At 35.9% G+C, this 18092-nt stretch overlaps 1 protein-coding gene across 1 annotated transcript in view; it reads right to left on the minus strand.

Annotated features, from left to right (window-relative positions):
- The window catches only part of TMLHE (trimethyllysine hydroxylase, epsilon), a 116150-nt gene that overhangs the window by 37785 nt on the left and 60273 nt on the right, over nt 1-18092 (minus strand). Inside the window, exon 2 of the mRNA XM_025373149.1 lies at nt 10020-10201. Coding sequence (XP_025228934.1) covers nt 10020-10200 — 181 coding nt within the window. The 5' untranslated portion in view covers nt 10201. The remainder of the gene's footprint in view (nt 1-10019; nt 10202-18092) is intronic.

Here is an 18092-nt window from a genome sequence, read left to right on the forward strand (position 1 = left end):
GGTATTTTATTAAAACAGCCTGAGCCAACTAAGACAACCATGGGACAGAGATTGTACATGGCCCCAGAAAAGCCTAAAATATTTACTATCTGGCTGTGTTAGTCAGTTCAGGCTGCTATAACAAAATTACAATAGACTGGGTAGCTTAAACAACAGATATTTATTTCTCACTGTCTGGAAGCTGGGAAGTCTAAGATGAGGGTTCCAGGCCATTTGGTTCCTGGTGAGGGCCCTCTTCTCGGTTTGCAGATGGCTACCTTGTTGCTATATCCTCAAATGATAGAGAGAGAATGTGCTCTCTCTTATAATGGCACTAATTCCATCATGAGGACTCCACCCTAATAACCTAATTAGCTCCCAAAGGTTCCATCTTCAAGTACCATCACATTGGGAGTTAGGGCTTCAACATATAAATTTGTAGAAAACACATTTAGTCCATAGCACTGGTCCTTTACAGATAAAAGTCTGCTGACCTCTGAGATAATCTGTAGCAGAAACTCTTTTGTTCATCCTCTCCTCCACTTCTAGTGAGCTGGCAAGAGTAGCTAATACTACCACCTTAATAGCATTTGAAACCTAACTAACACTTGTCTCCATTTAAGTGCCATACATCAGTCAAAATACTCTTTCCAATGAAATTTAGCTTAGAATCTCTTAAGTAGTTCCCCATTACAATAGGGTAAAGACCAATCTCCTCAAGATTGCCTACAAGGGTCTGCACAATGTGGCCCTGGCTAACCTCTGTAGCCTCTTTTATCAACCCTTCCTTGCACTTGACATAGCAGTCCATATAGGCCAATATGACATATTCTCTGTAGCCCAACTCTTATACATATAGTTCCCTCTAACTGAAACATTCTTATTCACTGCCTCATCCCTCTTCTCCTGCCTAGTTCATATTCAATACTCATGACTTAGCTTAGTAGTTGTGCCCTGCAGGCAGTCATTCATAACTCTCCAGGTTGGATTAAGTACCTTTCCTCTTTGTTCTTACAGCACCCTATGCATTGCCTAAAATAATTTCTCATGTTGTCTTATGCTTGTTTATCATTGCCACAAGACTGTGAGTATCTTGAGGATAGGGAATGTGTCTTCATCTCTGCATGCTTTGCACTTAGGACAATGTCTGAATCCTGGTAGGTATACATTAAATGTTTGTTGAATAAATCAATGGTAAATCAAGCAGTGGTGCAGCTGCCTTACTGGTAACTCCAATACAGGTCACATATCTACAAATGATCTTCTCCTGCTCTACTAGATACCTAGTAATCCTGACTATATGCTATATTCCATTTTCATGTTAAGAGTTGTTAGTTATCTAAGCAGTATAGTAGTGGAATAAACTACTGTGTGGCTAGACTTGCCTTTTAGTAGGCTTCAATATATCCCTTCATTTTAGTTAAGTTGGTATGCTTACTGTCCTTTTGCTGACTGGAGTCCATTCTTGCCTTTTCACTTGTAATTTTTCTCCTTGAAATCACAGGAGAAATTAATTAAAGGACCATCTGATTAAATGACTACCTTCTCCTTCAAAATATAGCTAAAAATTCATTTATTCAAGGCAGCTTCTTTGAATAATCTATTTCCTCTTTGAAATTAAATATTTGGTAGGTATCAACTCAATTTACATTTGTGTCTGGCATAAGCTAATTATGCTTCTCATATTTATTTACTTATTTTATTCGTTTCAGGGACTCTACATCTTACACTAAGAAAAGGAATCTTCCATCTTTGGTTCTCTAACAGTTCTCAGCTCAGTTAATAAAATTAACACTCAGCAAATGCTTATTAATTAGATCTTATCAAAATTTTAATACAGAAAAGAAACTTGAAACTCACCTCGATTCATCTTTTATAACTCACATTTAATCAATTACCAAGGTCTGTTGATTCCACTTCCTAAATCTTTCTGAAATACATATAACCTCTCCATTTACACTCCTTTCTCCTGACACATTCAGGTATTCATCATCTATAGACAGTGGGACTCTATAAAAGGATTTTAAAAATCAAGGTAGTAAAATCAGATTGTAGTTTAGAAAGAGCACTCTAGTTTCAGGATGGATAATGGATCATCAGGAGAGCAAGACAAGGCTGCAGTAATCCTGTTAAGATAGTTACCTCCTTGCTTCTCAATGTTGTTTTTGGACCACTTTTTCTACCTCCTTCCTCTAAAACCCAAGCTTCTTTGAAGATCATGCTTTCTTAATTATTCTAATCAAATACCTCTTGAGTCACTCTCCATTTTTAATGAAGTCCAGTTTACTGTTGTCCACTTTACCCTTTCCCTGTCATCCTTGGCAACTTCATCATCATTAATTACAGTACTCCCAACATTTTCATTTAAAACATTCCATACTCTAGCCACCTCTTATTACCATTCCAGTTCAATTATTCTGGCACTCCTCACTACAATAATCCTTCCACCCCATAAAGAGCTCCAATCCATTGACCCTAAGCTCCTTTTCACTCTCTGTCATCTTGTTTCCTTTAATGTCCTCACTTCCCTCCTTACAGAGCCCATATTCCATGGTCCATCATTTTAATCAATTCCTTGCAAACAGTCTTAACTTCCTTGTCCCCTCTCTCTGTGCCATACTTCCCTGACAAAGCCCCAACCATGATAAACTCAAATTCCTACTTCCTGTGCAGCCAAGCAGCTGAACATTGCTGGAGAAAAAATTTTCTTTTATGTTTTATTTTTTTAATTGACGAATAATGTGTGTTGTTATCTTGTAAACATGATGTTTTAAAGTATATATACATTTTGGAATGGCTAAATCTAACCAATTAATAAATGGAACACTTCACATAGTTATTATTTTTGTGGTGCTAATATGTAACATCAACTCTGTTTTTCTTTTTTTTTTTTTAATTATACTTTAAGTTCTAGGGTACATGTGCACAACGTGCAGGTTTGTTACATATGTATACTTGTGCCATGTTGGTGTGCTGCACCCAAGAATATAGTATCATCATTAACTATAGTCATTTTGCTATATGATAGATCTCTTGAAATTTATTCCTCCTATCTAACTCTAATTATGTATCCTCTGACCAACATGTCTCTATCTTCCCTCCCCGCAATCACCCTAGCCTCTGATAACCACCATTCTACTCACTTCTATGAGATCAAATTTTTTAGATTCCACGTATGAGTGAGATAATGCAGTATTTGTCTTCCTGTGCCTGGCTTATTTCCTTTAACATAAATTCCTCCAGGCTCATTCATGTTGCTGTAAATGACAGGATTTGATTCTTTTTATGGCTGAGTAGTGTTACATTGTGTATGTATACTTCACTTTCTTCATCCATTCATCTACTGATGGACACTTACGATAGAGAAAATTTTAAAAACTGCACTACCTAGTATCATTTTAAACTCATCATGAAAAATCTCAAATTAGTACTCAATACAGCCAAACAATTCTTGCATAATTTCCTAGTAAAATCACTCACTCTCTAAGAAGACTGTGTCATACCATCTCCCCTATCCTCAAACTGCCAACACCTCCTCACCCTTCACACTTTCAACTGACGACCTTGCTTCTTCCTTCAAAGAAAATGTAGAAGCAGTAAGAGAATCTTCACAAACTGATGCCCCATATCCAATCACTTACCTGCATCTGTGCCCACATATCCCACCTTTCTTTCTGTTATAATCGTTGAAATAATTTGTGTAAATATTCAAGGTCAATACTACCATTTATGAACTAGATTCTATCTCTTCTTTCCTACTTAGGGACTATGCTCCTGAAGCAGTTCTATTCTTCTCTTTTGCATCACCAAATTTTCCTTCCCTATTGGATCATCCTCATTTAGCAAACATGTAATATCTCCCATATTAAAATAATATTCCAGGAGTGCCATCAGCAAGATGGCGAATAGAAAACAAAAGACCCTCCTTCCCCCATGGATTAAATAACAATTTATGGAACAATTGCCTTTATGACAAATTCAGAAATGAGTTAAAAGGTTGCTGCACTCCAAGCAAGTGCAAAGTCAACCTCACCAAAACCCAGTAGGAAAATTCATGGCATTTCTTCACCAGAGACACTTCTCCCAGCTTGGTACATTGTAACTGAGAGGAAACCCCTACCTCTTGACTTACCCTAGTGGGGAAAAGAAGCTGAATGTCCAACATTCTAACCTTTCAGGGTGTTATCTAAAAGACTGGTTTCTGTCTTGCCTGAATCTAAGAACTGACAGCAATGGGATGCCAGGTTGGGGGCTTGCTGAGAACAAAAGTGATCTATGTGGCTTGGCTTGGCACCAGAGTCTGTAGACTATAGACAGACATTATGTGGAGCTCCAATACCCTAGTTTACTACAGAAACAGAGAGATGGCAGTATCAAGGGGAACTCCTGAATGGAAACTGATAAATCTCTTCAATTAGATGTTTATATGCACAATCCCAGAAGAGTATGCATTCCCAGGAAAGGATTAGGAGGTCTCTAGAGTCTTTAACTGGGCTAATTGGAGAATGTCCTCCTTGTATGCAACCAGACCACAAAGACTGAGAAAGGTAGCTGAGCTTTCAAATGTTAGTCTCAACAAGATATAATAAGACTTATGAAGACACAAAGAAATATGGACTATTCAAAGGAATAATTTAAACCTCCAGAAAGCACCCCTAAAGACATATATAAATTACCAGACAAAAACTCAAAATAAGCATCACCAGAATAATTGAAGAATTTAAAAAGAACACAGGCAACTAAACAAAATTAGGAAACCGACATATAAACAAAATGAGAATATCAACAAATAAATAAAACTATAAAAATGAATCAAACAGAAATTCTGGAACTGAAGTATCTAATAATTGAATTGGAGAAATTCACTGGAGGGATTCAATAGCAGAATTGACCAGGCAGAAAAAAGAATTAGTAAACTCAATGATAGGACTTTGAAATTATTGAGAAAGAGAAGAAAAAAAAAACAAAGTGAAGAAAAATGAGGAGAACCTAAGGGATTTATGGGGCACCAACAAGCAGAACAACATATGCATGATGGAAATCACAAAAGGAGAAAAGAGAAATGAGTAGAGAGCTTATTTGAAGAAATGATGGCTGAAAACTCTCCAAATTTGATGAGAGAAAAGGACACACAAATTCAATAAACAACTCCAGTTGGAATAAGTCTAAAGAGACCTACACTGAGACCCATCAAAATCAAACTGTCAAAAGTCACACAGACAGAATCTTGAAAGTGGCAGGAAAAAATGACTCATCACATACAAGGGAGCTTCTATTAAACTATCAGCTGGTTTCTTAGCAAAACCTTGCAGGCTAGAAAGGAGTGAAATAATATATTCAATTACTGAAGAACAAAACCTGCCCACGAAGAACATTATATTTTATAAAACTGTCCTTCTAAAATGAAGGAGAGATTAAGACTTCCCAGATAAACAAAAGGAGAGGAAGTTGATCACCACTCAATCTGCCCCACAAGAAATGCTGAAGGGATCCTTCAACTTGAAGAAAAAGGATGATAAATAGCAACACAAAATCATATGAAAATATAAACCTTCTGGTAAAGGTTTATTGTGTAGTATTGTAATATAAGTGTGTAAATCACTTTTAAATATGGTATAAATTTTAAACACAAAAGTAACAAATAATTATAGATCTATGTTAATGGATGCACACTATAAGGAAAGGATGCCCACCCTCAATATTACTAATATTGAGGGTAACAATATTACCCTCAATATTGTTGAAGTACTGGGATTCCTAGCTAGAAAAATTAGACAAGAAAGAGAAGTAACAGAAATCTAAACTGGAAAAGATGAAGTAAAATTGTTTCTATTCACAGATGACATGATCTTATATGTAGAAAACCCTAAAGATTCCATATGCAATAAAAAGTATTATAACTAATAAATGATGTCAGAAAATTTGCAGGATTTCCAAAAGCAATACATAAAATCCATTGCATTTCTACATATTAATGGTGACCAATCTAAGAAGAAAAATTAAGAAAAAAATTCCATTTATTTATTTTATTTTATTTTTTATTATACTTTAAGTTCTGGGATACATGTGTAGAATATGCAGGTTTGTTACATAGGTATACATGTGCCATGGTGGTTTGCTGCACCCATCAACCTGTCATCTACATTAGGTATTTCTCCTAATGCTATCCCTCCCCTAGACTCCACTCCCCGACAGGCCCTGGTGTGTGATATTCCCCTCCTTGTGTTCATGTGTCCTCATTGTTCAACTCCCACTTATGAGTAAGAACATGCGGTGTTTGGTTTTCTATTCTTGTGTTAGTTTGCTGAGAATGATGGTCTCCAGCATCATCCATGTCCCTGCAAAGGACATGAACTCATCCTTTTTTATGGCTGCATAGTATTCCATGGTGTATATGTGCCACATTTTCTTTATCCAGTCTATTATTGATTGGCATTTGGGTTGTTTCCAAGTCTTTGCAATTGTGAACAGTGCTGCAATAAACATAAGTGTGCATGTGTCTTTATCATAGAATGATTTATAATCCTCTGGGTATATACCCAGTAATGGGATTGCTGGGTCAAATGGTATTTCTAGTTCTAGATCCTTGAGGAATCGCCACACTGTCTTCCACAATGGTTGAACTAATTTACACTCCCACCAACAGTGTAAAAGCATTACTATTTCTCCACATCCTCTCCAGCATCTGTTGTTTCCTGACTTCTTAATGATTGACATTCTAATTGGTGTGAGATGATTTTGATTTGCATTTCTCTGATGACCAGTGACGATGAGCTTTTTTCATATGTTTGTTGCCTGCATAAATGTCTTCTTTTGAGAAGTGTCTGTTCATATCCTTTGCCCACTTTTTGATGGGGTTGTTTTGTTTTCATGTAAATTTGTTTAAGTTCTTTGTAGATTCTGAATATTAGCCCTTTGTCAGATGGATAGATTGCAAAACTTTTCTCCCATTCTGTAGGTTGCCTATTCACTCTGATGGTAGTTTCTTTTGCTGTGGAGAAGCTATTTCGTTTAATCAGATCCCGTTTCTCTATTTTGGCTTTTGTTGCCATTGCTTTTGGTGTTTTAGTCATGAAGTGTTTGCCCATGCCTATGTCCTGAATGGTATTGCCTAGGTTTTCTTCTAGGGTTTTTATGGTTTTAGGTCTTATGTTTAAGTCTTTAATCTATCTTGAGTTAATTTTTGTATAAGGTGTAAGGAAGGGATCCAGTTTCAGCTTTCTGCATATGGCATCAAAAAGGATGAAATACTTAGGAATAAACTTAACCAAGTTAGAGAAACACTTTTACAGTGAAAACTACAAAATGTTGCTAAGAGAAATCAAAGAAAGGTACAAATAAATGGAAAGGCATCTCATGCTCATGGATTGGAAGGCTTAGTGTTGTTAAAATGCCCATACTACCCAATGTGATCTACAGATTAAATGCAATACCTATCAAAACTCCGATGGAATTTGTTGTAGAAACAGAAAAAAACCTTCCTAAAAGTCATAGGGAATCTCAAGGGACCCCGAATAGTCAAAATAATCTTGAAAAATGAGAACAAAATTGGAGGTCTTACAAAGCGACAGTAATCAAAATAGTATTGATATATGAAAAAGTCTTTATCTTTCACTTTTGAAGGATCATTTTGCTGGATATATAATTCTACATTGGTAGTTTTCCCCCCTTTATCACTTAAGTTTGTCATTCCATTGTGTTCTTGCTTGCACAGTTCCTGATGAGAAGTCCACTGCAATTCTTATCTTTGTTTCTCTGTAGGTAAGGTGTTTTTCTCCCTACTAGGCTGCCTCCAAGAATGTCTCTTTGTCTTTGGTTTTCTGCAGTTTTAATATAATATGCCTACGTGTGAGGTCTTGCTTGTTTATTTTAAGATGTGTATGTGTGTTTATTTATAATGAATTTGTTAATGTGTCTATTTTTATGCCAGTACTATATTGTTTTGATTACTATTGCTTTGTAATATATTTTGAAATCACGTAGTATGATGCCTCCAGCTTTGTTCTTTTTGCTCAAGATTGCTTTAGCCATTCGGTGTCTTAAGTTGAAAACTTTTCCTTTCAGATCAGGAACAAGACAATGATGCTTACTCTTCCTATTCTTACTCTACATAGTACTGAAAGTCATAGCCAGAGTAATTAGGCAAGGAAAAGAAATAAAAGACATGCAAATAGGAAAGAAAGAGATGAATTTGTCTCTGTTCACTGATGAAATAATCTTATATATAAAAAACCCTAAAGAGACCACCAAAAAACTGTTAGACTTAATGAATTCAGTAAAACCAACATACAAAAATCAGTAATGCTTCTATACCCTAACAATGAACTAACTGAAAAAGAAATCAAGAAAACAATCCTATTTATAATAGTTGCAAAAAATACTTAGGAATAAATTTAACCAAGGAGATTAATAATCTCTACACTCAAAACTATAAAATATTGATTAAATAAATTGGAGAACACATAAATAAATGAAAAAATATTCTATCTTCATGGATTGGAAGAATTAATATTGTCAAAATATCTATACTATTCAAAGTGATCTACAGATTCAATGCAGCTCCTGTCAAAATTTCAATTACATTTTTCACAGAAATACAAAAAAGTCCTAAAATTCTGACTGATAATTTCAACACCTGTGTCATATGTAAGTTTGGTTCTGATATTGCTTTGCCTCTTCAAATTGTGTTATTTCTTGCCTTAGCAAGTTTTGTAATTCTGTTATTGTTAAAAGCCAGACATCTTGTATAGAGCAATAGCTACTGAGGTAAATAGGATTTTACCATGAATATCTATATTAATCTGGCCCAGAGTTAGGTTGTGTTTGATGTTTGTTGTCTCTGTGGGTACCAGAAGCATTAAATTTCTCTAGTGATTTTGCTTTTGTCTTCTCTCTTGGCCTTGGCCCTTCCCTTTGTGCTGTACCTCAGAGACAGGTTGTCTCTTGCAGCTCTTCCAGCTGTAATCCATTGTCATTTTAACTGGAGGCTTATTAGCTTGTTGTAGGGTGTGGGGGGATGAGGGCATTCTACAATCTTCAGATTCTCAGTCTCTGGAGTGCATAGTGGGCCTGTGTCTTGGAAGTGTGACTTTCACAATTGTTTTTGTTTCTCTCCCAGGGTGTGGTAGATTGAACTGTAACCCCCAAAAAGATATGTTGAAGTCCGAATCCCTGGTACCTGTGAATGTGACCTTATTTAGAAAGGGTCTTTGCAGATGTAATCAAGTTAAAATGAGGTCACACTGGATTAGGGTGGGCTCTAAATCCAATGACTGCTATCTTTATAAAGAGAGAAATATTTGAAGACAGAGATTAGGCATTGTGAAGAAGGCCCTGTGAATATGAAAGCAGAGATTGGAGTAATGCTGGCACAAGCAAAGTAATGCCAAGGAATGCCAGCAACCATAAGAAACCAGAAAAGGCAAGGAAAAACTCTCTCCCAAAGCTTTTGGAGGGAGCATGGCCTTACCAACCCTCCAAGACTATGAGAAAATAAACTGTTGTTTTAAACCACCTAGTTTGTATAATTTGTTATGGCAGCCTTAGAAGACTCATACACATAGGTAAAGTATTCCCTCCTGCCAACTAATACTTTCTGTGGTTGTAACATTCCTAGTCTATGTCTTTGAAACCTGCTCCCTTGTATATTAAGGCTTTCTTTTCTTTCTTTTTTTTTCCCTTAGGTAAGACAGGGAGATGGAGTGGGGCTGGAACAGGCTGAGTTGCCTTCCCCTAGTTGAGAAGGGATTTTGCTATTGCCTTCTGTTATTTTTGTCTTTCTCCCAACTTGTAGGCTAATCTTAAAAATAAATGGCTAGAGGTCCTGTCAACTCCACAAAAAGTATTTTCAGACCACACAGAAGGTATTTATCATTGCATAACAATGTGAATTGTACACTTAAAATGGTTAAGAGAATAAATTTTATACTGTGTGTTTTCTTACCACAATTTTATCATTCCAATTTTTGATATATGTGCTGCCAAAGCAAATATTTCTTACCACAAGTTTTAAAAAGTATCTGTCTTCACACATCTCTTACCAAAATGATCTTCATGTTGCTGCCAAGCACAAGTCAGAGACTTGGAGACTGTATGGTGCCAATGGACAGCTAAAGGAAGTAAGCTTTTGAAGTTGGGTTGTGAAAGGGCTGGATATATGACTCCTCCCTTCAGCAAGTCCTGAAGCCTGCTTTGTAGGTGGGACAATCTGTGGTACCACATCCTAGAAGATTGGATAATAACAAGTTAGTAGTAATATAAAACAACTTTTATGAGGCTGTAGGAATAACACTACAGATATAATTATGTAAAATGATAGATTTAATGATCTCAATACAGAGGATTAAACAAAGGCGAAATTGTGAAAAGCTAAGCATAAGTGATCTATAACCATTACTTACATTTTCTCATTAGCCACTCTTATTGTATGTCATACAGTATTCAGTACAGTCACATGCTATGCAGGTTTGTAGCCTAGGAGCAACAGGCTATATATATAGATATATATATATATCTGGGTTTGTTTACACTCTAAGATGTTCATACAACAATGAAATTGCTGAATGAGGCATTTCTCAGAATGTATCCATCATCATCCTGTCAACTGACCCATAATTGTAAAAGGATTATTTTTCATGTCTCATCCTTCTGGGTCTCTCTGCTTGTGATACTATTAATCACCCCTATTCTGACTACGTGAAAGTTTCTTCTCCGCTGTGGGCAAGTTACTTAAACCCTCAGTGACTCTATTTCTTCCTTTGTAAAATGAAGTTGATAATAGTATTTATCTCATGGCTTTCCTGTGAGGACTAAAATACTTAGAATTATATGTTCCATACTAAGTCCTACATATGTATTGCTGCTATTATTATCATTATTATGGCTGTTAGGAATAAACTGTATCTGTTGAGAAAATGCCTGGATAAACCTGCTTGGAGGTGGTGATGCTGAGTAGCATAGTTTTAGAAAAATTAATAAAACAACACCATTTGCATAAGGTCTTAAGAGGAATTAATTTGTCCTGTGGTGGAAGACTGAGAGAGCTATGTGATTGCAGATAGGCTGTGTGGTTCTCAATGTGAACCTTCTCAATTACACCCTCAAATATGCAGTAATGTAACTAAATCCACAAAATGCTTCTCTTGAGTGAACTAGTGAGTCCCTGTGTGTGTGTGTGTGTGTGTGTGTGTGTGTGTGTGTGCACATGCATATGTGTGGGTATGTGAGTTGTAAGCTGATGAAAGGACTGAACTTCATGTTGATATGGGATGAAAGCAATCATATACACTAAAGCCACAGCTAGAGATATAGTAGAATTTACTAATCACTAGGGAGCAGTCTGTAATTACAGGATAGAGAATGGAAGGCTAAAGTCAACTTTATTGAGATTTTGTGGCTGAGGGCAAGGAGGAGAGCACAGAAAGTCCTCTGCTGATATCTGGGTTACATTTATTTCTTCACTGTCTCTTGTTTCCAACCTCCTACCTATAGGTACTGTCTAAAACAGGGGTTGGCAATCTGTGACCCACAAACTGAAATGGATTTTGTATTTTTTAAGGAGTTGTAAAGAAAAACAAAGATGAGTATAAGGCCAAGACTCCAGACGAAAACCAGACTAGAATTTCTCATTTGTAGTCTATGAAGTCTACAACACATGCTATCTGGATCTTGAAAGAAAAAAAATTTCCAACTCGTAGTCAAATATTCAATTCTTAATCAAATAGTCTTCTCCCACTACATCGAATAATCTCCCCAAAATCTGCTCTTAATCAAGTATATTCACTCACTTCATGATTTCACAAAATAAATATTACTAAGCAGGTTTATAATAGGTACTTTATTTTTTATTTTTTATTTTTTTGAGACGGAGTCTCGCTCTGTTGCCCAGGCTGGGATGCAGTGACCGGATCTCAGCTCACTGCAAGCTCCGCCTCCCGGGTTCACGCCATTCTCCTGCCTCAGCCTCCCGAGTAGCTGGGACTACAGGCGCCCGCCACCTCGCCCGGCTAGTTTTTTGTATTTTTTAGTAGAGACGGGGTTTCACCGTGTTAACCAGGATGGTCTCGATCTCCTGACCTCGTGATCCGCCCGTCTCGGCCTCCCAAAGTGCTGAGATTACAGGCTTGAGCCACCGCGCCCGGCCCTAACAAGGGATTATTAATCAAGCAATTTGTAAACTGGCAGCAGGTATCTGAAATTCATACAACTGACAAAGTATTAATATCAAGAATGTTTAAAGACATCCTACAGGCTGGGCATGGTGGCTCACGCCTGAAATCCCAGCACTTTGGGAGGCTGAGGCGGGTGGATCATATTGTCAGGAGTTCGAGACCAGCCTGACCAACATGGTGAAACCCCATCTCTACCAAAAAATACAAAAATTAGCTGGGTGTGGTGGCACGCACCTGTAATTCCAGCTACTCAGGAGGCTGAGGCAAGAGAATCACTTGAACCCAGGAGGCGAAGGTTGCAGTGAGCTGAGATTGTGCCACTGCACTCCAGTCTGGTGACAGAGTGAGACTCTGTCTCAGAAAAAAAAAAAAAAAAAGGACATCGTACAAATCAATGGGAAAAGCAAACAATATGTGAGCAAATAGTATGAACAGACATTTCTAAGAGAAAACACATATGGTCAATATGGTCAATAAATTCATGAAGAGATGTTCAACATCATTAATGATTAGGGAATTGTAATCTAGCCACAGTAAGATATGATATAACCATTTGATCGGCAAAAATGAAGATGTCTGACAATAACAAGTATAGAGGTCTTGCACATCTTTCATTGAATTCATTCCTAAGTGATTTATTGTGCTATTACAAGTAGCATTTTAAAATTTCAATTTGCAATTGCTAACAGTATACACAATGCAACTGATCTTTATATTCTGACCTGGAATGCTGTAATCTTATTAAAAACAATTATTACTTCCAGTAAGTGTTTTGGAAATTTCTCAGGATTTTTTGCTGCATTGCACTCACTAGTTAGGAGGAGTGAGCATGGACAACCTTGCTTTGTTCCTGATCTTAGGAGAAAACATTCTAGTTTCATGATTAAGTATGTTGTTAGCCATGTTTTTTGATTCTTTTTGTTACTGTTATTAATGGCCTTTTTCTGGTTGGGGAGGTTTCCTTCAATTCCTAGTTTTCTGAGAGTATTTATCAGGAATATGAGTTGAATTTTAGTAAATGTACTTTCTACATCTATTGAGATTATTTTATGGCTTGTTGCTTTATTCTAGTAAAGTGGTTAATAATTCTGATTGACTTCCTATGTCAAAACAACCTTGCATTTCTGAAATAAACCCCATTTGATTATGTGATATATTATCCTTTTTATACATTGTTGGATTCAATATGCTGAAATTTTGTTACAGTATTTTGCATCTAGATACATGAGAAATACATGGTCTGGTGTGTGTAGGTGTGTGTGACATCTTTATCAGGTATTTTATCTGATTTATGCTGGGTTTTTTAAATTGTATTTTAAGTTATGGGATACATGTGCAGAACGTGCAGGTTTGTTACATAGGTACACACGTGCCATGGTGGTGTGCTGCACCCATCAACCTGTCACCTACATTAGGTATTTCTCCTAATGCTATCTCTCACCTAGCCCCCACCCCCCAACAGGCCCCAGTGGGTGATGTTCCCCTCCCTGTGCCCATGTGTTCTCATTGTTCAACTCCCACTTATGAGTGAGAACACGCGGTGTTTGGTTTTCTGTTCCTGTGTTAGTTTGCTGAGAATGATGGTTTCCAGCTTCATCCACGCCCCTACAAAGGACATGACCTCATCCTTTTTATGGCTACATAGTATTCCATGGTGTATATGTGCCACATTTTCTTTATCCAGTCTCACACTGATGGGCATTTGGGTTGTTTCCAAGTCTTTGCTATTGTGAATAGTGCCGCAATAAATATAAGTGCTCATGTGTCTTTATCATAGAATGATTTATAATCTTTTGGTCATATACCCAGTAATGGGATTGCTGGGTCAAATGGTATTTCTAGTTCTGGATCCTTGAGGAATCGCCAAACTGTCTTCCACAATGGTTGAACTAATTTACACTCCCACCAACAGTGTAAAAGTGTTACTATTTCTCCACATCCTCTCCAGCATCTGTTGTTTCTTGACTTTTTAATGATCACAAAATAAGTTAGGAAATGTTACCTCCACTTTACTCTTCAGTTCTAGTATTTCCACTTGGTCCTTATTTAGAAATTCTGTTTATCCTCTAAAGTTTTCCATCTGTTCCTTCATTTCACTCATTTGCTCCTGTAAGTTCTCTAATATATTTACAGTAACAGTTTTAATGTCCTGGTCAGAAAACACCAATATCTGGGTTATCTGTGAGTCTGCCTTTATTGACTATTGTCCTCCCTCCTTACTATGACTATTTACCCATTTTGTTATATATGTAGTATTTTTTTGAATGTTGGATATTGTGGGTGGCATGTTGTAGATGGTTTTGTAAATAACCTTTATCAGAAGTTACTTTTTATTCCTAGTTTGCTAAAATATTTTTTTCTCTCATAAATGGATGTTGAATTTTAGGGTTTTTTTTTTTTTTGCATTTATTGATTTGACTATATGATTTTTCTCCTTTGTTTCTGTGGTGAGTTACCTTGATTCACTTTCAAAATGTAAACCAACTTTGCAACGTTGGCATAAACCAAACTACAATAGGGTATATTATCCTTTTAATACACCACTGGTTACAATTTTCTAATAGTTTGTTAGAAATTTTGCATCTATATTAATGTCTAAAATTAGCCCCAAATTTTCCTTTCTCATATGTTCCTTATAATATTTTAGTTACAGGGTTATTCTAACTTTATAAAAAGAGTTGTAAAGACCTCCACTTTCTTCTGTTCTCTGGAAAATGTCATGCGAGATTGGTATTATTTCTTTCTTAAATTTTGATAGAATACTCAGTGAAGGCATCTGAGTCTTGGCTTTACTTTGTGAGATGGGTTTGAGTTACTTAATAGTTATAGATCAGTGCAGAAATTTGTCTTCTTGTGTTCTTTTTGGTAAGTTATGTTTCCTAGGAATCTATGTATTTTATTTAAATTTTTAGTACACTGACTTAAAATTATTTACCATATCCAACTGTAACTGTTCTGTTTTATGATATAAAATGATAGCTCGTCTCATTCCTAATATTGGTTATTTATGCTTTCTCTCTCTCCTTTTGTTTCTTTATCCATATTTCTAGTGGTATTATCAATTTTATTAGTCTTTTCATAAAAGAAACTTTCGGTTTCGATAATGCTGTCTATCAAATATGTCTTTCTTACAGGAAATTCTGTTCTTATCTTTGCTTCCTTCTACATTCTTTAGGATTAATTTTCTATTGTTTTTCCAATTTCCTGAGATGGATCCATATGTCATTGATTTTTAGCTTTTCCTCTTTTGTGGAATATACATTTTAAGGCCACAAATTTCCCTTACAGTAAGGGTTTAACAGTATCCCTTTGAATTTTGATATGCTATATTTCCATTTCTCAGTCAGCTCAACATACTTTCTATTTTCCATTACAATTTTTAAAAATTTGGCCCACAGGTTATTTTAAAGTATACTACTAATTTTAGGGAGATTTTCTAATTTGTTTCTTGTTTTCTAACTTAATGTCAGTGTGGCCAAAAAATACTATAATTGTTTAAAGTTTTTGAGATTTGCTTTATGAGTCAACACATCACGTATTATTCTATGTGCAGAAAAGAATATGTATTCTGCAATTGTTGCATGTGGTTGTCTATATATGTCAATTAGGTCAGGTTTGTTAATATTACTGTCCAACTCTTCTATATAGTTACTGATTTTCTCTTTTTTGTCTGATATTCTATCAGTTACTGAGGGATATATTTTAAGATCTCTGATTGTGATTATGAATTTATTTATTGGGCATCAGAAAATTTTTGCTTTGCCTATTTTGAGTGTTAAGTGTATACAAATCAGAATAATTGTATCTTCTTGGTGGATTGCCCCTGTTATCATTATAAAATAGCTCTATATTTAGTAAATATTTCTACCTTAAAGTCACCTTTGTCTGGTATTAATATAGCTATATCAGTTTTCTTTTGGGTAGTATCTGCATCTATACTTCTTCCATCCTCTTACTTTCAACCTTCCTATATCTTTACATTTTATATATGTCTCATAAACAAGATGTAGATTTTGTATTTTTTAACCATTCTAATAATCTTTGTCATTTAACTGAGGTATTCAGTCCATTTACATTTACTATAATTACTGATATATTTAACTCCACTATATCACTATTTACTTTCTGTTTGTCTTGCCTATTCTGTTATCTTTTCTCTTCTTGCTTTGTTTTGTACTAATATGGTAATTTGTATTATTCAGTTTACTCCTTGTCTAATTGTTACACATTCTTTTACTGTTTTTAGTGATTATTCTATGAATAATAACATATATATTTGACTTACTAAAGTATAACACAAATTAGAGGGTTTATGTTAACTCCATTTATCTTCCTCCCTCAATTGCTATTATTATGTATTTTAATTGCATACACACACACGCCACATGACACTACTATTTTTATTTATTCATTCATTCATTCATTCATTCATTTATAGATTCAAGCCTCGCTCTGTCACCCAGGCTGGAGTGCAGTGGCATGATCATGGCACACTGCAGACTCAAACTCCTGGGCTCAAGATCCTCACCTCAGCCTCTCGAGTAGCTGGGACTACAGGTATGCACTATCTTGCTTTGCCAATACATTACTATTTTTTAAAATATGATCAATGGACATTCAGATCCACCCACATATTTAACCTCCCCCCTGCACTTCATTCATTATATATTTCCAAGATTTCATTTAGGATCAGTTTATTTCTGCCTGAAGATCCTTAATGTTTCCTTTGATTTTTGGTGACAGGTTCCCTAAGTTATGGACCATCTAAAAACATCCATTTTACTTCCATTTTAAAAGGCTGGATATAGAATTCACCAGATACAATTTTAGGTTGACAGCTACTTTTGTCAGCATTTTAAAAATGTAATTCTATTATCTTCATGTTGTTTTTGTTGAAAACGCAAAGCTAATCTAATTGCTATTCCTTGTAAGGTAATACTTTTTTTTTTTCTCCAAATGCTTTTAAGACTTTTTTTTCTTTCTTTTTTTTTTTTTTTTTGGCAGTTCTTACTAAAATACACCTAGATGAGGGTTTTTTATTTATTTATTCTGCTTTGGGTTATGGTACTTTTTGAATCCACGAACTGATGCTTGTGACAGGCAGATTTCTAAGATGACCTCTAGTTGTCCTTGCTGTTGTAAAATCCTTTCCCCTGGAGTGTGAGAGGGATTATGAATATGATAAGGTTTCACTTGCATTATTAGGTAATGTATATGGGACAGCTGACTTTAAGAAAGGGGAATAGCCCTTCGTTGGGATGACCTAATCCAGCAATCCTTTAAAAGAGGCTGGTCTTTTTTTTTTTTTTTTTTTTTAAATTATACTTTAAGTTCTGGGGTACATGTGCACAACATGCAGGTTTGATACATATGTATACATGTGCCATGTTGGTTTGCTGCACCCATCAACTCATCATTTACATTAGGTATTTCTCTTAATGCTATCCCTCCCCCAGCCTCCCACCCCACGACAGGCCCCAGTGTGTGATGTTCCCCTTCTTGTGTACAAGTATTCTCATTGTTCAATTCCCACCTATGAGTGAGAACATGCGGTGTTGATTTTCTGTCCTTTTGATAGTTTGCTGAGAATGATGGTTTCCAGCTTCATCCATGTCCCTACAAAGGTCATGAACTCATCCTTTTTTATGGCTGCATAGTATTCCATGGTGTATATGTGCCACATTTTCTTAATCCAGTCTGTCATTGATGGACATTTGGGTTGGTTCCAAGTCTTTGCTATTGTGAATAGTTCCACAATAAACACGTATACATGTGTCTTTATAGCAGCATGACGTATAATCCTCTGGGTATATACCCAGTAATGAGATTGCTGGGTCAAATGGTAATTCTAGTTCCAGATCCTTGAGGAATCGCCACACTGTCTTTCACAATGGTTGAACTAATTTACACTCCCACCAACAGTGTAAAAGCATTCCTATCTCT

Source organism: Theropithecus gelada, chromosome X (genome assembly GCF_003255815.1).
Source record: "Theropithecus gelada isolate Dixy chromosome X, Tgel_1.0, whole genome shotgun sequence".
Taxonomy (NCBI): domain Eukaryota; kingdom Metazoa; phylum Chordata; class Mammalia; order Primates; family Cercopithecidae; genus Theropithecus; species Theropithecus gelada.